Genomic DNA, 22,430 nt, shown 5'->3' with positions numbered 1-22,430 from the left:
TCTTTCTCTTGCGCAGGGCTCTGCTCTGGGCACTCTTAAGGGTTACCTCTCTGAAATTTCCGCCTTCTTGAGGCTTCCTGATCAGCCTTCTCTTTTCAAGTCCCTTATTGTAAATAGATTCTTGAAGGGCATCACGCACATGTTCCCTCCTGTTCCTTTCGTGATGCCTCATTGGGACTTGAACCTTGTTCTTACTTATCTGATGTGGGCTCCTTTTGAGCCGCTTCACAATTGTCCTCTCCGTCTTCTAACTCTTAAGACTGCATTCTTGGTTGCCATCACCTCTGCCAGGAGAGTGAGTGAGTGAGCGCCAGGCTTTTTCTTCTAAACCTCCTTTCCTTTCTGTCCATCCGGACAAAGTTGTGTTAAAAACATGTCCTTCTTTCCTGCCCAAGGTAGTTACAGCCTTTCACATCGGGCAGTCCATCACTTTGCCCACCTTTTTTCCGCCTCCTTCTAAGGTGAAAGAGAGACTCCACCGTCTGGACCCAAAACGTGCGCTCTCCTTCTACCTTGATTGTACACGCCAGTTCCGGGTGGACAACCAACTCTTTGTTGGTTACGTGGGCGCTAAGAAGGGATGGGCAGTACACAAACGGACCATCTCTCGTTGGGTCGTATTGTGTATCAAAGTCTGCTACTCTTTGGCTCGGAAGGAGCTCCCTGTTGGGCTGAGGGCCCATTCCACTCGGGCCACGGCGGCTACTACTGCCCTGGGCCGGGGAGTCCCCTTGCAGGACATCTGTCAGGCAGCTACATGGGCCTCGCTGCACACGTTTGCTAGACACTATTGCCTGGACAGCCAAGTCCGGAGAGATGGCTTTTTCGTCTGTTCCGTTCTCCGGGACTTTCTGGTGTGATCTTGGTCCGCAGCCCACCACCGGGGTTGGTATTGCTGGGGTATCTATTCCAAGGTAAGGAATCTAACACGGACGTGTTTCTTTCAGAATCACAAGTTACTTACCTTCGGTAACAATATATCTGTAAGAAACAGTAGTTAGTGTTAGATTCCTTACCGCCCCACGCATCCTCCCCGTTCTGCGGACCGATATCTAGGGTTAAGGTATTTCCCTTTTGAGGGCCCTAGTTTTATGGCACCAGTGTCGGTCTCTGGTATGGCTCTGCGTTCCTGGCGCGAAAAGCTATGTACTGAACTGACGTCAGTGCCTGAGGGCGGCGTCTAAGTACTCCGACGTCATCCCGGCAACCACGACGCCGACTCGGAGCCGCAGACGACGCCTATTGACGTGCAGGGGTACTGCTGCGCAAAACTTTCCGGATACAGTCTGACGCCTGGGGATAATCCAAGGTAAGGAATCTAACACTAACCTGTTTCTTTCAGATACATAGATCCCAAGCCAAGTTATAAGCAAAGGACACAGACAGAAGTGTAGGACTACGACTTAGTAGTTCTCCGTCTTTCATTGAAGTGTCTTAATGTCGCATCTGCCTGATTGGCAAAAAGATGGGCACCATCAAATGGAAAATCGGCCAAAACAACTGGACAGCCTCTGAGAAACCCAAAGATGCCAACCAAGCCCGACGTCTTAGCGCCACTGCAGATGCCATGGCCCGACCCACAGAATCTGTCATGTCCATGCCACACCTTATGATATGCCTAGCGGCCTGCTGGCCATCTCTAATCAAGTTGCTTACCTCAGCAAGGATGTTATCCGGAAGAGATGGGAGCATGCACTGTAAAGAATCCCATAAGGCATAGGAAAAGTGTCCCAGAACACAAGACGTGTTGGTGGCTCTCAATGCTGAGCTGGCTGAAGCAAACATATGCTTACCACAAGCATCACGACCCCTAGCATCCTTACCCACCGAAGTCTTAGGAGTAGAATCTACATCCTGAGTAGACGGTGCAGCCCGAGTCACCAGACAACTGGTGGAAGGGTGTCTATGAAAAAACAAACTGGGTTACCGGGTGCAGGCTAATGCCTACGTGCAACATCATGGTCCACTGAGACCTCAGTCTTAGACTTGGCCCAAGCAGGGCCTCACTATATGGAAGAAAAGGCTCTTCTCCAGTCTATCCCTGGCAAAGGATTTCAAACAAAGGGTCTGTAGACCTCTGCACCGTGGGCAGTGACAAGTCTAAAACTGCAGCCACTTTCCTCAGCATGTTTCCAGAGGAGGAACTTGACTCTGTGGCAAGACTAGGAGGAGAAAGCAAGCCAGAGGGTGGCTTAGAATCCAGCCCACTATCCTCACTAAGAGCTATAAGCCAGCTCTCCTCTACCTGAAACACATTGGTTTCCGAAATGGCCTGAAGAAGTCGAGCCCCAGTCGATACAAGTGGACCTCCCAAAGCCTCTTCATGGAAAGGGGTCACACATTGTACAATCCCGTAAGTTTGCATTGCTGAATCCGTATCAGACGCTGTATGATATCGACTGGGGGAGGAGAGGCGACTTGGACCAGCAACACAGACGTCAAAGTCGGAGTCGGGCGATCAAAGACCAGCGTAGTAGGCAACGATCCCGAAGGACTGTGAACCTGCGCTCAAGCAACGACAGCCGACGTCGACTGGCACCCATCCATCGACTCCGATGGCCCAACCGTCACCGTGGAAAAATCCTCGACTGCACTCCCCTCACCTCCTTGGAGCCTAGAGGCGCTCTAGCGGGAGATGGGGCTGCAAATATAAGGTGTAAGAAATCAAAATGTTCCCTCATCTGGACGATTGACGCATTGGCTCCTAAAAACACAGGGAGGCGCAGTGCGGAGTCGTATACGGCTTCCTCAGCTGTCGAGAGGAAGGAGCCAAGGGAGGCAAGAGTCTCCACGCAGTGAAGTCTGAGAATACCACAACTTTAACCGCCCCTTCCCTTTTGACTTCCCTGGAGAACGATGTCCCCCAGACTGGCTTCAGCTCCTAGATCCACCCTGCAAATGTTCTTCCCAGGACGACGAAGACCGAGGCTGGTAAGCCTCCGAGGATAGCGTTACAGGCACCGCCATCAACTTCAAACACAGCTCCTTCAACGACTTTAGCTTGTAGCAGAAAGCAAAATCCTCTGCATCGTGGTGCTCACCTAGACACCACTTACAAATTGTATGCAGGTCCGCCACCGACATATGTCGACTACAAGACCCACATGGTCTGAAACCTGTCAACATTGGACAAAGGCACACTGTTCCACCACCACCAGGTGTCAAAGTAGGTCAGGAAATAACGACCTGAGGAACAACTTCTCCAGATCCACATTGCATCGCGAAAAGAAGAAACTGACGTCCGCACGCCTAAGGGGACTTATAATAATAATAATAAATAATAAGTTACATTTGTAAAGCGCCTGGGTACACTGAGACCAGTGTGTCCCCGCGCTATGGTAACAATGAAAAACAGCAGCAGCAACCATGAAAGAGGGCAATAATGAATAAGCTGGAAATAAGTGCGTCTTCAGACCTTTCCTAAAGATGGGTTCAGAACACTCAAGCCGGAGTGCCTGAGGAAGCGAATTCCACAACTGGGCTGCTAGATAAAAAAACGATCGTCCACCCATTTCTGGGGACATGCACCCTACCTGTTCCACTGGACCTTACCAATCTAGTAGGTGCATAGGGAGTTAGAAAACCATGTAAGTATGTGGGTCCTTTTCTTTGTAAAATTCGATGGCTCGCACACAAAGCCTTGAATTTCACTCTTTCCCTGATAGGGAGCCAGTCAGTGAAAGGAAGCCAGCGCACTTGTCGCTGAAGCACTCTTAGGGAGCATGAGGATTAATCTTGCTGCTGCATTTTGAATGCATTGCAAGCGCCGCAGGCATCTGACAGTAGCACTCCGGTACAGAAGATTGCCGTAGTCCAGGCGAGAGGTTACCAGCGCATGAACAAGAATTTTCCTCGATTCCGTGGGGACGGCGTCAAGGGTTTTCCGAAGTCTCCTCAGAATACCAAAGCAGGCGCCTGCCACCCGCCCGATGTGGTAGTCGAAGGACAACTTATTATCCACCCAAATCCCAAGATTTTTTGCTTGTTCACAAGGTATGGGGTGGCGCCCAGCGACTGGGGCCACCACGCCGAGGACCATACTGATGGGGCCTTGCCCATCACCAGTACCTCGGTTTTACTGCCATTCAGCCTCAGGCAGTTGTTTCCCATCCAGCCCGCCAGTTCTTATATTGCTTCACTGAAGTCATGTCCGGTGTCAACGTCATCGCGGATCCGTACAACACCATCCCCGTTGCGCAGAGGTACTACTGAAAATGTTTCCAGTTCCAGACTGGTGCATGGGGAATATTGAAAAGATAAGGAACCTGTGGCTAGATATCTATCAGATAAGGTTCACAGGGGGGTTTTGAGCAACATCACAGACTACAGGATTTAAAATCAACCAATGCCCCAAGGTGATTCTGCTGGGATTTGCACCAGGAGAAGTGGGGTGCTTAGAATGGTAGCACAAGTTGTGTATGTTGGAAACTGAACAGACTATCTACAATCTGGGAGGTATGGGTCCCACCTTTGCAAAGAAATGGGGAACAGTAATGGACTTTTTCGCACACAACACTAGATTGTTGTCCCACACTTGAATTTTGAAGGGGCTGCAGCTTACCCCATTAGATCCCATATAAGGCAGTTCTGTAACTGTCCACACCTGATGCATGCAATTAGCCACAGAGCCGATCCAATCTAAGAAGATATAATTCAGGTAGACCATCACGTGTCCGCAGGGGAGGGTGAGTTACATTTGGGGTTTTTGGGAAATCACCATGCAATTAAAGTTTGTGTATTTGACCTTTTGAACAAATAATACAAAATACTGAAACCAACTCTGCTGTATACTACTTTTGTGTAGGCACCCTAGAACTACAAACTAATTAAATGTAATCTGAAGTGTTAGATACAACTGGTTCTTTAAAATTTGAATATCTTTAGTTGAGTATTGCATACACTCTGAAAATGTGTTTTTCCAAACATCAGCTTTTAAACTGCTTCTCAAATATAATATTAAAAAGCCAACAAGTTTTTACTTTTCTCTTCTTCATAGGATCCTCCAGAACTGCTGCTGTAGCGAGATTCTAGCCTATGGTGCTGCCGATTCAAGTTGCTGTTCTGTCCACCACTATAGATGTCAAGATGTGCATAGCTGTTGGATAGAAAAGACAAATTAAAGCTAACTATAAAAATAGCCAGATTAATCTTTTCCACTGCGATAGTTAAGCAAGGACATTTTTGTACGTGATGATTGAATATTAGCTGAAGTAGATATGATCAGGGGTAATTACTATACATATAGTAGAAGAATGTACAGCTTTCTGGACAACCATACACCTGCAAGCAGACATGCAGTACATGTTCAGGGTTCATACTGCCATTAGCAGCCTGTTTGCAGTATAAGCATGTATATTTTAGGTGTGTGAAGTAGTTAAAAAGGGTTACCAAATACAGGACGAGTTGGTTGGGGGGGCTGCTTTAAGTCAAGTGCTATGAGTTGCTTAGCTGCACCTAATATGTGGCACGCAAGTCGCCAATCCGTGTCAGTCATGGCCTCCAGCTTCATTAGCCATATCCCCAGGATAGTAGTGGTGTAAGGGGGGCTGGGGGGAATCCGTGGACACCTGTGATGTAACCCAAACTTTCCTTCCAAAATATAGTGATGAGGGAACATGATTACCATATGTGTTGGAAGTCGACTGGTGCAACGAGACCGCGCCAGCAGAGGTAAGATGTGGTACGATAAATGGTAAGGCCATAGGCTAGAATGTAATACCACAGTGTCATTTTATACGCCATTGTAAGAAACTGCCTGGTAGATCTAGCATCATTGGCGTGAGTCTCCCTTCCATTTTTGATAGATTGCCTCCTCTGTTTTGATATGTTTTTGCTGGTTATATGCTTTGGGCACTGTGCCACTACTATTCAGTGCCACACTGCAAGTGCTCCCTATGGTAAATTGATGTACTAATTGGTGATTCCATGATTGGGTTATTTGATTTACCTGTCAGCCCCTAGTACAGTACACCATATGTGCCCAGGGCTTCTAAATTAATTGCTGCTGGTGGGCTTGCAGCACTGGTTGTGCCACCCACAGACGCAGCTTTTAAAGTGTGTCTCAGGCCTGCCATTGCAAGGCCTGTATGCAGTCTAGTAGTGCCATGTCGACTTGGCAAGTGCACCCACTTGCAAGTCCCTAAACCTTCCCTTTGGTTCATATCAGACACCCCTATGGTAGGCCCAAGGGCATGGTGCATTGTAAGTATAAGGTAGGACATGCTCTGGTGTGAGTAGCATGTCCTAACAGTGAATAACAGCCATTTTCGTTTTTTCACTATTGAAGGCTACCCTCCATAGGCTATAATGGGCAGTTAGATCATCACATTCTTAAAATCCTAACTGACTCAGGGAACATGGTAGAAATTCGAATTTAGTATGCCTGAACTCAGAATAATAAAATACATCTTTTAGTAAAGTTGGTTTTAATATTCTGTGTTTGAAAATACCACTTTTAGAAAGTATAGGTTTTCTTGCCGAACTGTGCAGGTTTACCTCTGCTAGGTTGTGTATTCCTTGTCTGGGTTTGTAAGTGACAAGGGCTGAGGGATTCCAGGAGACAGGCTGGGGCAGCCCTGTGGTGAATAGAGAGATCTGCATCTAGATGGGAGGGAGGAGTTGGACCTGAATAGGGCTCGGCCTTCCCTCTACAATGCTGGCTCCACCTCCTGTGGCTTGTCTGATTTCTCTGCCCTGCACTGTGAAAGGAGAGAAGGAATCTTGTCAACAAAGTGCTCCAGAGCTGTGCCTTCCCTCCCCTGTGCTGGCTCCAACTCCTGTGGGGCGGCTGATGTCTCTGCCCTGCACAGTGAAAGGAAGGAGAGAGTCATGTAAACAAAGTGCTCAGGAACTGTTTTGGACTAGGCAGAGGCCTCTCTGCCTTCAGAGAACAAAGGATTTTGGGGTATAAATATTGGGACCCTGATCCCAAGAAATTAGATCACTTCTGGAACAAGAAACCTTTTGTCAAGGAGAAGAACCAAGAAAGCTGCAGGAGTGTTGCTGCCCCTCTGCCAGTGTGCTGTTTGCTGGGTTGGCCTGCAGTGGTTTCTTCATTGCCAAGGAAAGGAGAAGGAACTTTTTAAGGACTTCCATCATCTACAGAATATTCTCCAAGGGCTTGAACTGTGCTTGCTTCCTGCTGAAGTCTCAGGGACAAAACACTTCAGCTCCAGTTCCCCTCTGAATTTCCTTGCTGGGAATTCCCAACTACAGACATTTGCGTGTCGCTGGGAGCTGGAAGTGCGACGCATCGAGAGGAAGCGTGTCGCCGCCGCAGCTGAAATAGTCGCAACGCCGGAGAAGCGATCCATCGCCGCATCTCCCTGGAAGCGTGTGTTCATCGAAGCTGCCTGCTGTCGCATCACCGCAGAAGCGTGACGCCATTGAGAGAGTCGCCATCGCATCACTGGAAAAGCGTGTTGCAGGGCCTGTCGCGGCTCCAAAGTACAGAGTCTTCGCAAGGCTACCAGGGCACCTACGCATCATCATCGCAGCGTCATCGCATCAAGGGTGCCATCTTCTCGCATCACAACCGGATCATCGCATCAAGGCGCCATCTTGCGTATCGCAACAGGCCAGAAGGCCGAGAATCTACGCATCAAGCCCGCACTGGTAAGGATCACGACGCATTCCCTACTCTGTGCAAGCATTGAGGCACGATGCATCATTTCCCCCGGATCACGGAACCGACGCATCTCCCCTTTTGCGAGCCTTTTGTTTACTTTGCTTTATGCATCCAGTTCCTTTGTTGAGAACTTTGTCGCATTTATCATCAACCTGAACTAAGTAACTTTTATCATCTTTAAGGCAATATTAAATGTAGTATTGTGGATTTTTGTCCTTTGTGGTCTTGTGTTAAGTCTATATAAAGAATACTTATTTTTATAAAACCTGTGTTGTGTCCATCTGTAGTGTGTTCACTGTATTGCTGTGTATATTCACAAATGCTTAACACACTGCCTCTGAGATAAGCCTGTCTGCTCGTGCCAAGCTACCAAGGGGGTGAGCAGGGGTGATTAAGCAGTGTAATCCCTTTATCCTGACTTAGAAGTAAGGGTCCCTATATGGACAAAGGTGAATACCATTGCCAACTACAAACCCCTAGATCTAACACTGGCTCTATATATACTGCACCAAAGTGAGGTACAGTGATTTTAGAGTCCAAGGGTCTCCAGAGGTTTGGCAGAGGTTAAAGATAGATAGAACCTTACTCTCTAAAGTGGTAGCTTAATCGAGCAGTAAGGCTGCAGCAGAGGACAGTGTTAAGCATTTGATGTATCCACTCAGTCAGCAAATGAATTCACACACTCAAGAACTGAACTCTAGGCCAATTGTTTTTGTATAAAAAATATACTGTTTTATTTCTAGAACCAAGCAAGCCTGGTACAGGTAAGCATAAAATACTTTTCAGATATAAGAGGCAGTTGTTGAATACTTTCAAAATACAGCATGACTTTGTACCAATTCGAGTTTACAGGGACTGCAAGGCAATGCACAAACTTAGTGAACTCGCTACTTGGGAATCAATAGGCTTTTCAAGAAAAATGCAGTCAATTACTTTTCGGATTACTTGTTCTAACAAAGTGCTGGATCCTAGATTTAGCACTGGGACATTTCCGGAAAACAGAAGAGTAAATGTGTTTTAGTTAGTTGTACGATTTTTAAAGAATATTCTTGTATTTCAAAAGTTGACACTTTGAAACTTTTTCACATAGAACCACCAATGTTATCCTATTGAAGGAAATTCAATGCACAGTTAATTTACTTTTAAGTAACTTTTCCTACTCAGTGCTGGATACCTAGATTCAGCACTGGGACCTTTCCTGCAAATAGTTGAGAGAATTTGTTTAGGTTATTTGTGTGATTTTTAAGGAATATGCTTAGTTTTCAAAGGTTGACACTTAAAAACCTTTTAAGAGAAAATTTGTCAATGTACTCGGTCTTCTGAGTTAGGGTTCTGGGGTTATCCGATGGAGGATAGGGGGGCTCCGGTTGGTGGCTGCTGGCAAGCAGGTCACAGGGTTGTGGGAGCAAAGATCCTAGGGTTTAGCTCAGGGCAAGTTGGGGACCAAAGTAGCACCAAAGGTGCACGCTCGGAGGCACTAGGGCAGCCGGCTGTTGGTTTGCGGTCGGGTTCCCTGTTAATTTCAATGGAGATTCTCTGGGACAAAGAAACACTGCAGGCTCGGGACGAAGATCTTCCAGGAGCGACCACCACTTCGAGGGGTAAGTTGGAATGTTGAGGGTTGGTTAGGCACCGCTGGGTTGGGCACACAAGACCGGGGGGAATTGGGTGTAGGGGTGCCTTTGGACGTCGGATTTTGTTACCCGCTCTGGTCGCGGTAGGGGGGTCCTCTAGATTGAGGGTGCAGGTGTGGTCAGATCTTGGGTCAGGATCGCCAGGGGACCTCCTCATGGTATTTTTCCACTCTAGCTCGGGCAGTGTTCAGCGGGTGCAGAGTGGGCTGGATTCGCGGTTCCTGGCTGGCACCAGAAGCTGCAGTTTAAACAAGTCTGGTGTTCATGGGAGAAAAAGTCCTGAAAGTGAAGGCAGGTAGGTCCTCCGGGGTTTGTGAGGTTGCTGGCTGCTGGACACGCCGGGGTTTCACAGGAGCAGGTTCGAGGGGAGACAGGCCTGTAGGGCTGAGGCCAAGTCAGTGGGTGTCGTCCTCTTGTTAGCTCTGCACGGCTTCTCGTCATTCTCTTCTTATCCTGTGGTTGCTGGATCTGAGGGAGGAATGTTCAGGGTGCCCCTCAATACTAAATTTAGGGGTGTTACAGGTAGGTAAAGGGCAGGGACCAATGGGTCCCTTTCCTGGGGTGAGTGCACCCCCTATTCTGCCACTCTTCAGTGGGAGAAGGGCAGGAGCCTGTCCCTGGTTGCCCGAGTCCCCCCATCCTCAAGATGGCGGGGACTCGAGGTTGTGCTTCATTTGGAATCTCCCACCTTAGAGGTGGAGTTGGCAGAGATGGGCACACTTCTCTTCCTCGCTTGTTTTTACCACCAGTTCTCCAGCCCAAAGTGGTGAAGCATCTATGTATTATCTGCCCTCAGGAGGTGGGTCTCCTGAAGGATGACAGCATCGTGGTTTCGAAGGATATATTTGTTTTCTATTGTAAGGGTAATTCAGGCCCCTCGCATGGAGCTAGAGTAACTTAGTACTTAGTATGTCGGTGAGTGGCCATTGCTCAGGAGGGGGGACATGGAGGTGGGGGCAACAGCCCTGCGTAAGCAGGAATGTTAAGGGAGGCAGAATCACCACCGAACCGTAAACTCCCAAACTCACCCATGTGCCCCTGCTGCGGGTAGAGCCTAATGCGGAGCCAGGCCACAATTTTGGGGAGGTAGGGGACCTGCAGGGCAGATAGTGGGCAGGTGCTGAAGAAGTGCTGAAAATCTACCCGATATACTGCACAGCCAAAAACGGAAAACATGGTAAAAGCATTAGAAACAAGAACAGGCCAACAGGGATTAACTGTGCAATTCATGTCCAACAGCAACAAGCACTGAAGCGCACCAGTCGGATTGGAGAGGTTGGTCTCCGAAGGTGTGAATCGAGGAGGGGTGGCCAGCAACAGTGCGTCACCATGAGGGTCAAGGAGAGGCGACCCTTCTCGGGGCATGTGAGTCAAGGCAATCGTGGCGGCATCTGCAGACTCGGGATCCCAAAGCCAGCCAGGTCAGGAACAGTATGTTGATGAGGTTGTGCGACTGGGCCAGACGGACATCGGTCCAAGTAGCCAGGAGGGGCAGAGCAGGCCAGAATTCGCTTTCCAAGCAAGGCCCAAGGGCCCAGCGGAAGGCCCCATCCGTCTGAGACAACAGTGCCCAGCCAGAGACTCCAACAACTAGTGGTTCTTCTGTATGATACTTTCTAGGCAGGAGTCCTTCCCAGTGCTGGTACTGCCAGAAGAGCAAGGTCACAAACAGCTTGTGGTCGAGGGTGCCCAGGGTGAGGCCCCACCCATGTAGCAGAGGCATTGAATTATGTCTCTTCATGACCTGGGCTGTTGCCGATTTATGTGATTTGTCCACACGGCGGGAAGGCACCTGGGACCAGATGGGTCGCAAAGAGTCTCAAGGCAAGGCAACGCTGTGTCCTCATGCACTTCCGTCTTCAGCCCAAGAAGGGCTTTGGTAAGCGACTGGATGGCCCGTCTTTTGCCCTCCCATGTAAACATGGTGGCAAAAGGATGGCCCCACTGGGATCGAATTTTTAGTTCTCAGAGTTAATCTGTGTTCGGGCATAAGTCCATGAACTGACGTAGATAACTGGTGACAGATCCTGGAATAGTTGGATAATGTGATCGCGAATGTGAAGTTCAAATTTGCTTTGGGCTGCTTTTAAGATCACTTCCTTCTCAGTGAAGTAGTAAACATGCATCACGATGTCTGGGATGGAGTCAGAGAGTCCATGATGCGCCCTATCCATGGCCGGCGGGGAGGCATTATCATCACCCCGAACTGCATGCATTAGCTCTGCCGTCCCCTCAGGACTCCCCTTATGCGTATGTTGTTCCCTCAGCTCCTATTCCTGCTTTATCTAGAGCCCTATATTTTGTTCTTCAAGCAGTGCCATCAAGAGTGTTTCTAGGTCCTCAGAGCGCACGTCCACTGTGCGCTCTAGGTCATCCACATGGCCTCTCAGATCTGGGACCCTGCGACGGAGATCTTTCAGGCATAACTTGAAGTCAGTCTTGAGGGATCCAATTTCGCTATGAATATCCTGCAGAAAGCGGTCCTAGTTGGCTTGAGAGATCTGCACCAGGGATGCATCTGTCAGCTTCAGAGGCCGTGAGAGACGCCACCTCTGTGTCAGGAGGGGGGTGGGGGGTGAGGGGTGTCTGGGTTTCCCCAGAGCGAGGTCACAGGGTTATCTCTCGCAGCTCCTGCAGGGGTATCCCTTGCCAACTTGCCATACAGCCTGGCTGTAACTCACAAGTCCCAGGCGCCCCCCAATGTTGCCCAGCAAAACTTCAGGAGGACAAGCCCACTGGTAACTCAGCAGAATACAGGTAGTCAGAGTAGGGAGGCTACCCAGTACCACCCCTTGGGGTGAGTAGATCACAGTCCAACAATGGGGCCCCACTGTAGGACAGGGGCGCCTCAGTGGACAAATATGCACAATCCTGCAGGGCCTAGGCCATCAGGGACACAAGCCTCCGAGGCAATCCAGAAGTCGTTCCACAAGACCCCGGGTGGGTGTGGGTATAGAGTGTGTCCAAGACTCACCAGAAGTCCAGGCTGACGGGGTCAGCTCCTATCCTCGTCAGGAGCAGCGCAGGGGCCCCGATTGCATTTGTCTCTTCTCCGACACCAGTCCTAGGCCCATCAGGGAGCAGACCCCAGGGTCTTGTGATCCGCGACCCAGACAGTGTTCCCAGAAGCCTCCACCAACCACAGGAGGAAAAAGCAATTGGCCGTCCTGTATGGCCCACTGCACACCCACTTACAGACACATAATGGCAGCCTATGGGGCTTGTCTGTCCAACCCTTCTTCTCTATCATTTCAAGGATTTTGGTGAAGGGAAGTTTCTCTTTGGGTGAAACTTAACAATATGTGTAACATTTAATTTTATTGGCTATCCTTTTCACTATAAGTTGAAGTACTGGCCAGTGTATCCTTGTAATTATAGGCTGCATTATTTGTCTTTGATTTTCTCTTAAGTGTCTATGCAGGACTGCAAAGAAGACAGCTTAAGAGATTATTTTTGATTGCTCCGGGGTCCCTGCACATGGGCGTGACTATTCACTAGATTACGACTATACACAGAGATCCCCTACTACAGAAAAGCCAAGTACTACCTTATTTGTTGACCTTAAGAGGGGAGCTATGGCTAAAGTTTGAAAAAGTAATGCAGTTGACCTAAATGCTGGTCTAGTCTTTTAAGTTGTGTTGCTGAAGAGTGTAAAGGCACAGGCTTTTAATGTTCTATTTGCTGTTTAACTAATGCAGTTTTGTTGCGGGAGGTGAGACAGCCTTCAATGTACACAAATGTACCTGTTTATGTAGCAGGAATCCTCTATTACTAAAAGGGGAAGGTGAGCATGGAGAAGATGCCTGTGGACATACCTGATGACTGTGCAGCCCTTAAACTCTGCAATGAGTCTTACACTGGTCTGTGATGGAGTTGACTGCCTGTAGAAAAGAGAGGTGGAGTGCAACGGTTACGTGAAGGTCCATGAATATATTCATGGTGGTGTGAAAAGTGATTGGACCTAGGTGGGGCAGGTAGTAGCTAGGGCGTAGGTAAATTGCCACTTTACAGTGACAGGAAAGACAATGTACCTAAGTAGATCAAGTGGTCATCCGTGCCTGCCTAAAAGGACATGATGCATGGCACTTGGATATATACTGAGTAAGGTTGCTGTTTTCTGGGCTTCTGGGAGGGGAGTTGATGTAGGTATGCTCCTCTCAGTAATTAGAGGTGAGCGATTGATCCTATGAAGAATTTGGACCCAATTAAGACCTGAGACTACTTTGTGTTAGACCCCAATGAGATGAAGAGCCTTGGGAAAATTCGGAGGTGGTGGGCTCATTTTTATTTGATGACATGCTTGAATGAGGATAATATCATAATAAATATACTCTCCTCTTACATTCATCCATCTATTTCATCTGTCCATCCTTCATTTGCACCAATAGGACACTGCATGAAGCAGCCATGGCTCTTTTCAGCCAGGATTGGATGTGGGGCAGTGTGTAGGAAAGGAAAGGTCTGGTATTCTCAATGCCATGGGCTCTCACACAACCAAGAACCGTTGAGTTTTTCTAGCATTAGAGTGTCTCTTTGCGTTTTTTTAAGGTTATTGGTTAAAATAAACTGGTTTTCTAAAACTTCAACTGCCCTACTCTTTGCTGAAGTGGCCCAAATGAATGACTTACATAGGACAATGAATTTGGTTGGTGTCATTTGTTCTGTGAGCTACTGATGAGCATGCCACCTCTACTTTATTGTACTAACAAATCATGATTAACTCGGATTGTAATAAATACACTTTAATGGGAATAAAGGAGAATAAACTTCAGCAAAATCATAGTGATGTAAATATAATTAAAGAATGCTTACATTTAAACTTCAAAATCGGTTACCTTTGATGTAACTTTCAGTTACAACCTAATACGAAAGTTTGGAAAATTAATGCTATAAACTACCCAACAAGGAAATACATGTGTGAAGATACTGTATGTCTGGAATATTGGCCTCAGGAGAGCTTACAAACATGGCCAAATATCTCAACATTTTAAACTCAATTTACAAATCCCGTCACTCGAGAGTTTCCTTGCACATATTAGAAAAACTGTAAAGTTACAGTCTCAGTAAAGACATTTCAAGACTAAATATAACTTTTAAGCCAGGTACCTGTGCGAGTTTGAGAAGAAAGAAACATCCTCATGACCCCAATACTCAGATGCACAAGAATATAGGAGAGAAGTAGAGGAAAAAATAGTTTTCTAGTCAGCATTAAAAATGTGTTATATTAAGGTCTGGATATGCAAATCAGATTAACCTACACCAAATTAACCTAAAGGGAAATCATTTATGCAATGGTTGGCCTGATAATCGACCTGATCCTCAAGACCTACTTTGAATATCCTGTAGACATTGTCCTATGGAAACGAAGATGGGAATTGAGAAATTAGAGTTAGCAAGTCTGCAGAATCCCCTCCGCCAGTTGAAGAGCAAACACACATCAAAGCTTTTTAAACAAAGAGAGGCAAGCAGCGACAGAAATATTAAGATCAATCCACATTGACCTGGGCTGCATGGAAAAGCAGTCCATGCACAACAGTAACCAGTTTATAAATTTGTTGATCAAACTAATCGCTCTGCAATACTCCACACACAAGCCATTGCAGACATGACCATCTATCACAGGCTTGTTAATCTCATTACAGAAAAATGGCTCAAGCAGACATCTTCATGCATCCTAGACATCATTCTTCTCACAGGTTACAGCATATATTATATGGACCGTTAACTTAACAAGGGAGGAAGGCCTTGCTGTCATCTTTAAGTCCTCATGACACTGCATCCTAGCAAAGCAAGTTGTCCCTCAACCCCATGGATCAGCCTACCTGCCATTTCCCACTCTCTGCAACTCACACTGCCACATTTCTTCTCATCTACTGAAAATTCATCACTCAGGGAGGCCAGATCACCTTGCCCATTCAACATAACCACATCACCCTCTTGGGTGACTCCATACTCTCAGATAACACAAGCCATTATTAATAAAACAAAAAACACACAACACACATGGTGAAGAAAATCTGAAATCCAATACACTCCAAAGGTCACATCCTTGACCTCGTCTTATCATCATCAACAATTCAATATAATACTACTATCTGGCTGATACCTACTACCAGAGTCTTCAGTCGACTCGCAGGTCACGTTCGCCTGGGACATATCACTGGCCCTCACAGACCCAAACACCATGGCGGGCAAAGGCCTCAGGAGCGGATCCACGCAAGCCAAACTGGATAAATTCGCCTATGGACACCAGGGACATCAGCAAACTACGGGGCGACCCTCCACAGGACATGCCCAGGAAGCAGAAAAGACACGAAAATAACGCTAGAAGACATCATGAGAACACTCTCAGAAGTGAAAACTACAGTGGGCGCCATCTCCTCAGAAGTATCCCTGCTGCGAGCGGACTTTCACAAAATGGCGGAGAGGGTGTCGCAGGTGGAAGTGGTCACAAAATCACTCGTGGAAGACACCTCGGAGCTCCAGTTGGCCATGGAAAGGATGCAAAAAGTCACCAAGCTCCTGCACGACAAGTTGGACAACCAGGAAGGGCGTTCGCGCCGCAACAACGTACGTATCCTTGGGCTTCCAGAGACGGAGGGGAAGGGGGACATGGACCTCTATATAGAAGACCTCATCAAGAACAAACTCCAGCCCAAAGGCCTATCTCACTTCTTTTCGGTGGAGAGAGCGCACAGAGTCCCGGGGGGCCCGCCCAAGACGGGGGCGGCTCCGAGACCGGTGCTAGCCCGGCTCTTTAACTTCAGAGACAGGGATGCAATTTTACAGGCGGCAAGGAATTCACCACAAGTACGGATTCAAAATGCAACCTTAGCGTTTTTCCCAGACTACACGGCAGAAGTGGCCAGGTGACGCAAGTCCTTCACGGAGGTTAAGAAAGCATTACGCGACAGGGAACTGCCGTACTCCATGATGTTCCCTGCTAAACTGCGGGTAGTGGCCGAGGGGAAGACCTGGTTTTTTGACACGCCGGAGGTGGCTCAAGAATGGCTGGAGGGCTGGAGACCAGCGGGGCAGCGGCACCGCTCACAGCGAGACCGACCGCGACACCGTACTGAACAGACACCACCCAGTCAGTCCTCCCAACTACCACGCCAGGGAGGCGAGAAAGAAATAGAATCGGACCTTGAGACAGATCCGCTAGACTCTGGACAATTGGCTCCGGTGTAACACTTAACTGTATTGTTTTTGAGATTGTGTGGGCCGCGGGACCGTGGCTCGGACGTGGCTGAGTAGGGTGGGCGCAGGCAGTGCCCAGAGGGGACTCACCAACCCTACAAGCAAGTAAGATGAATAGGGGAGGGCTAAAGCACTCTGCACAGTTGGGGATGCGGGCGGGTGTTTGTCCGTGGAGCAGGGTAGCAGGGAGGGGGGAGGGGATTGAAGTTTATATGTTGGAATGCTTAATCTTGTTTGTAGTCATCGTTCACCACATACATTGTACTATCACCCTGACATCTGCATGTCTCCTACACAGCACGACACAAGTCGACGCATGGGTTAAGCCACAGCACACGTTGTGTGCAAGACTCCCTCATCAGCCTAATGGCCGGGCCACTTAATCACACGCCCGCCGAGGGCTCCTCCGTGGCCGGGAGGATTCCCCCACTACGCATACTGACATGGAATGTCCGGGGCCTGGGTGACAAAATCAAGAGAGGCTTGGTACTCCAGGCCATAAAGCGACAGAACCCAGATGTGGTCCTCCTACAGGAAACCCACCTCACGGGATCCACCTGCAAAGCCCTAGACAGACGTGGATACACAATGGCGGTCCACGCTGACTTCACTACTGGCTCCAGGGGAACAGGCATACTGGTGAGAAGATCTTCCCCCTTTATGGTATCCCGCCATGTGGCGGATGACCAGGGTCGCTTTGCCGCGATCCATGGGCAGTGGGAGGGCAGGACCCTAAACGTGATTTCAGTATATATTCCCCCAGCCTTACACTCGGTGGCCCTACCAGCACTGGGCAAATTCCTTCTTGATCTCCCCGATGGCGACACGATTGTTGGGGGGGACTTTAACGCAGTCATGGATCCACTTAGGGACACCTATCCCTCCAGAACCCGACCGCGAGGCACTGCACCACTGTCGGACTTTGCGGAAGCCCTATGCCTTGTAGACCTCGGACGACACTTGCACGCTGAGACCACCCAATACACTTACTACTCGGCGGTACATAATAGCTTATCTCGCATAGACTACTTTATGACACTGGGGTTGGGACTAGATATGGTAGAAAAGGTGGACACACTGCCCAGGGGGGTCTCAGATCACTCTCCGATTGTCCTATCGCTGACCACCGGAGGGAAACGGAATGCTCGACTCTACCCAATCTACCCCAATTTCTTAAAAATCCCCAAGATTCGAAAGAAACTCAAACTGGCGACGTCACTGTATTTTGCTGAAAACACAGGCACAGTAGAGTCGCCCTCCACCTTATGGGAGGCGTACAAAACTGTCCTCAGGGGGGCGGCCATTGCAGCGATTACGGGACACAAACGGGACTCACGGAAGGAACTCACAGACCTGGAACTTGCACTTGACACGGCCAATAACGCCCATATGACAGACCCCTCCCCGTCCGCGACACACACCCTCATGCTCCGGCAGCAACAATACCTAGCCCACCTCACAACGACAGAGAAAGGGTACATCGCAAACACTAGACATAGAATTTACGATGTGGGCGACAAAGCGGGTCGTATGCTAGCATGGCTAGATAAGAGAGGGAAGGGAGCGAGAGGTATTCATAGGCTCATCACAGAGGATGGGCGGACACTGGTACACCCGGAAGAAATAGTTGGCGAATTAGCACGACACTATCAGGCAATCTACACACCGGAACGGAGGGTCACACGACAAATGGCGATGGCAACACTCGCGGACATCACCATCCCCAGCATTGCACAAGAAGATAGTGACACCCTAGAACTAGACCCGACGGGGGAGGAAATCCAGCTGGCGATCCAGGCGTTACAGTCAGGTAAAGCACTAGGCCCTAATGGGATACCGGTAGAATGGTACAAGACCATGGCTACAGACCTCAGTGCCCCATTACTGGCCATGTATTTAGAGAGTAGGGACAGACTAGAGCTGCCGCTGGATCAACGCACGGCCACGGTTGTAGCTATACCCATGCCGGGAAAACCCCCGACGGTGTGCACCTCATACCGCCCGATATCGTTGTTGAACATTGAGGCCAAAATACTGGCTAAACTTCTAGCTACCCGCTTGCTGCCCCATCTCAATACCCTAATCCACCCTGATCAGTCGGGCTTTATGCCCCACCGGAGCACTGCGATGAATCTCAGAAGAGTTCACGGAGTGTTGGCCCGCACACACCTCCTCACGGAACAGGCGGTGATCCTCTCTCTCGACGCCAAAATGGCGTTCGACCTAGTAGAGTGGGAATACCTCTTTGTGGTACTGGAACGCATGGGTTTTGGGCCGAAATACATATCGTGGATACGGCTGCTTTATACGAAACCCGTTGCAAAAGTGGTGGCCAATGGCCACACGTCGCCGAGATTCCCACTGGGCAGGGGGACCAGACAGGGCTGCCCCCTGTCCCCCCTGCTCTTCGCGCTGGTGCTTGAACCCCTGGCCATCCAGATCAGATCAACACCCCTGTTCGCCGGCATCAAATGGGAGGAGGGGTGGGAGGACAAAGTCTCGCTATACGCTGACGATATGCTCATCTACATGACCGCACCCGAGACCGGCATCCCAGCCCTACTAGACCTATGTGACACGCATGGGCGCACATCGGGCTACACTCTCAACTGGTCGAAATCCACCATATACACATTAAAAGGCCCGGCGCCGAGACTGCAGGGGAACTGTCCTATGCTTACGACGTCGGCCTCTTTCAAATACTTAGGTATTATCATCGCGAGCGGGGAAGCAGACTTTTTTGTGAACAACCTAAAACCACCCATAGATCGCCTGCGAGCAGATGTTAAGCACTGGGCGGCCCTCCCCCTGACCCTGCTGGGCAGGGCGGCATTGTACAAGATGATGGCCCTCCCAAGACTCCTCTACGTCCTGGAGAATACTCCACACCTGGTACCTCAGCGTTACTTCCAACAGATTGTTGCGCTGGTCACGGTCCTGCTTTGGAACACAGGCCCGGCGCGCATAGCGTATGACAAGCTGGTAAAGAGCTGGTACGAGGGGGGCATAGCGCTCCCCAACATTCAGCTATATTACTGGGCGGCCCAACTCAAGATTATAAACTATTGGATCCACGCCCCGAAAGACGACCCGGCCTATCGGGCGGATTGGGAACAACTGGGGACGGACTGTATGCTGTCCGTGCTCTACAACAAATCACAACTGAAGGCCCTTATTGGTCCGACCAAACACACGGTGGCGCTGTGGCACGTGGCACAGGCCCGGCTGGGGTGGGCAGGCCGAATCACTAAAATGACGCCCTTGTGGGACACGAAAGCACTGGGGAACCTGAGAGGCTGTAAGGGGTTTGAGCGGTGGGACTCAATAGGCATCTCTACAGTAGGAGACCTCTGGGACATTGACTCAGTAATACCATTTCCACAACTGCAACAGCAATACAACCTCGGACCCACAGAAACGTTTCGGTATGTCCAGATTAGGCATGCATTACTGCAGACTATCCCTACCGGCACCTCACTACCGGACTCTTCCCCTTTGGAAGATAGACTGCTAACAGATTTCATGCTCCAAAGCGCCACCTCCCTTACATACAAAAAGCTGATCAACAATCTCAAAGACCCGACGCTAAAGCTTAAAGGAAAGTGGGAAGAGGAACTAGGTGAGACAGACGAATTTGAATGGAATGAGGCCCTGGCCTCCCCGAAGGAGGTGGGAATCTCTAGTAAGCTCAGATTGGTCCAACTTAAAATCCTACACCGCATCTATTACACCAGGACACTGCTGCACAGAATACAGAGAGCGATACACCCCTTCTGTTTGCGAGGCTGCGGGGAGGAAGGGACACTGTTCCACACACTATGGGAATGCCCACAAATACGCGAATTCTGGAGACAGGTGCTCCGATCCATCTCCCAGGCCCTTAAACTTTCCATTTTACCTGAACCACGTAAGTGCCTTCTAAACATCTGGGACCCCAACGATCTGGGTAGGTATGAGCTGATTTGGGCATCACTGGCAATGACAGTGGCTAAGCGGGATATAGCACAGAAATGGGGGGCGCCAGAAGTACCCACCGCCAGTAGATGGGCTAAAAACATGGACATCCTAATGGTGACAGAGAGAGCGGTTTACGGGCTTCGAGCAGCGCCCCGGAAATGGAACAAAGTCTGGGCGGCGTGGAACATGTACAGAGGGGAAATTTGTGAGCCATTACCAGAAGGAGAGGAATCAGACTCAGAGGGGGAGGAAGAGTAACTGAACGGTTGCGGGGCGATGGCCTCGGGAACATGACAATGTTACATGGGCGGCAATAACCTGGCCTTATACTGCAGTACGAATAGGGGCACAGGCTACTACGAGCTGTGGGAGACACAAAAGGGTTACGATGACACATGTTTGGGGGGGTAAGTTGGGAAGTTTGCTACTAATGTTCTAAATGAAAAGAGATGTAGCCATCACTGATGTTGGAGGGAGGGGGTACCAAGGGACTGCACTTTACGTAAAGTATCCTACAGTTGATGCGTATACAAGACCCGTGAAGCAGCAGACCACTTTGTCCTAAGTTACGAAAATGTAGTTCGTTAATTACTGCAATGATAACTTGTACGAAATGTAACGATTACCGAATGGATGTATGCAACTGATTAACCACTATTCCTTCCTAACAATAACGTTTTTTAAAAAAAACAATTCAATATAAACCACCCATTTCCCTAAACTGCACTGACTACTTTGCCATTCTTATCCTCCTGCTCAGCCACTTGTTATGAAGATGTCTTACTATTGTCCTTCATCAAAGCTCTTTGGCAACACCCTGGTTATAATTGTCAATGCCTCCCTCTTTGAAGACATGTTCCTAGACACTCTAAATACAGGTCAGATCCTCTCATTCCTGAAGAAATCTACAATAGACCCTGATGACTTCGCTAACAACTGGCACAGTCCATTCAAAGGCAATCTCACTATAAAATCAGTCTACACTTAAACAAGTTACTTACCTTAGGAAACGCATTATCTGGTAGAGACTATCTAGCTGCAGATTACTTACCTTTGAATTTTCCATGCCTCAGGCTGGATCCAGAAACTCTTGCTGAGCAATACCCATTGCGCGCGTCATCAGGTGGCCCCATTCGGCTACGTGTGACATCATTAGCGTCAGTTAAAAAATTGCTGTACCTATAAAGGTGCCACCCAGGCACGCAGACATCAGTACTTTTCATTTTTTTCACACCGCAAGCGCAGAACCACAAAGTAACTGACGTAGTTGTGTGCAAAACTAGGCCCCTTCAAAGGGGAGTAACCCTAGTCCTACAACATTAGTCCGCAAAGCGGGAAGGCAGGGGTGGGGCTGTGAGGAATCTGCAGCTAGATAAGAGTCTCTACCAGATAATGAGTTACCTAAGGAAAGTAACTTGTTCATCTGATAGAGACTTCTAGCTGCTTATTCCTTACATTTGAAATAGATACCCAAGACATACCATCCCGGCGGTGGGTTGTGGACCAATACCATAAACTAGTCAAGTCCTGCGAAATGCCTGTCCTTGCGGAACTGACTGTCCAGGCAGAAATGTTTTGCTAACGAGCGCAAAGATGCCCACGTTGCTGCCTAACAGATGTCCAGTACTGGGACACCCCAAGCCAAGGCCATAGTCACAGCCATTCCCTGGTGGAATGGGCCCTTAATCCCTCAGGGGGCTGCTTCTTCACCAGGACATAGCAGATCTTAATGCATAGAAGGACCCAGCGAGAGATGGTCCTTTTCTGCACAGCCCTTCCTTCCCTTTCGTTGCTCCCACGTACCCCACAAAGACTTGGTCGTCCACCCGGAACTCTTTCGTGTGGTCAAGGTAGAACAACAATGCTCTTTTTGAGTCAAGTCGGTGGAGATGCTCCTCCTCTTTAAGGGGATGCGGGGGAGCAAAGAAGGTGGGCAATGTGATGGACCGACCCAGATGAAATGGGACCACAACCTTTGGGAAAAATGAAGCCCGGGTGCGAAGTACCATTTT

The 22,430-nt window shown here is 49.0% G+C and overlaps 1 protein-coding gene across 11 annotated transcripts in view; it reads right to left on the bottom strand.

Annotated features, from left to right (window-relative positions):
- The window catches only part of FRYL (FRY like transcription coactivator), a 2,496,013-nt gene that overhangs the window by 1,036,570 nt on the left and 1,437,013 nt on the right, over positions 1–22,430 (bottom strand). For all 11 annotated transcript variants that reach the window (XR_013608325.1, XM_078678213.1, XM_078678216.1 and 8 more), the window contains one exon: positions 4,980–5,095. Coding sequence is in view for 10 of the 11 variants with exons in the window: in XM_078678213.1 (XP_078534339.1) it covers positions 4,980–5,095 (116 nt within the window). In the remaining variant the exon portion in view is untranslated. The remainder of the gene's footprint in view (positions 1–4,979; positions 5,096–22,430) is intronic.

This window comes from Lissotriton helveticus, chromosome 2_2 (genome assembly GCF_964261635.1).
Source record: "Lissotriton helveticus chromosome 2_2, aLisHel1.1, whole genome shotgun sequence".
Taxonomy (NCBI): domain Eukaryota; kingdom Metazoa; phylum Chordata; class Amphibia; order Caudata; family Salamandridae; genus Lissotriton; species Lissotriton helveticus.
The sequence above is the reverse complement of the archived record's forward strand: the minus strand, read 5'-3'. Positions and strand labels throughout refer to the sequence as shown.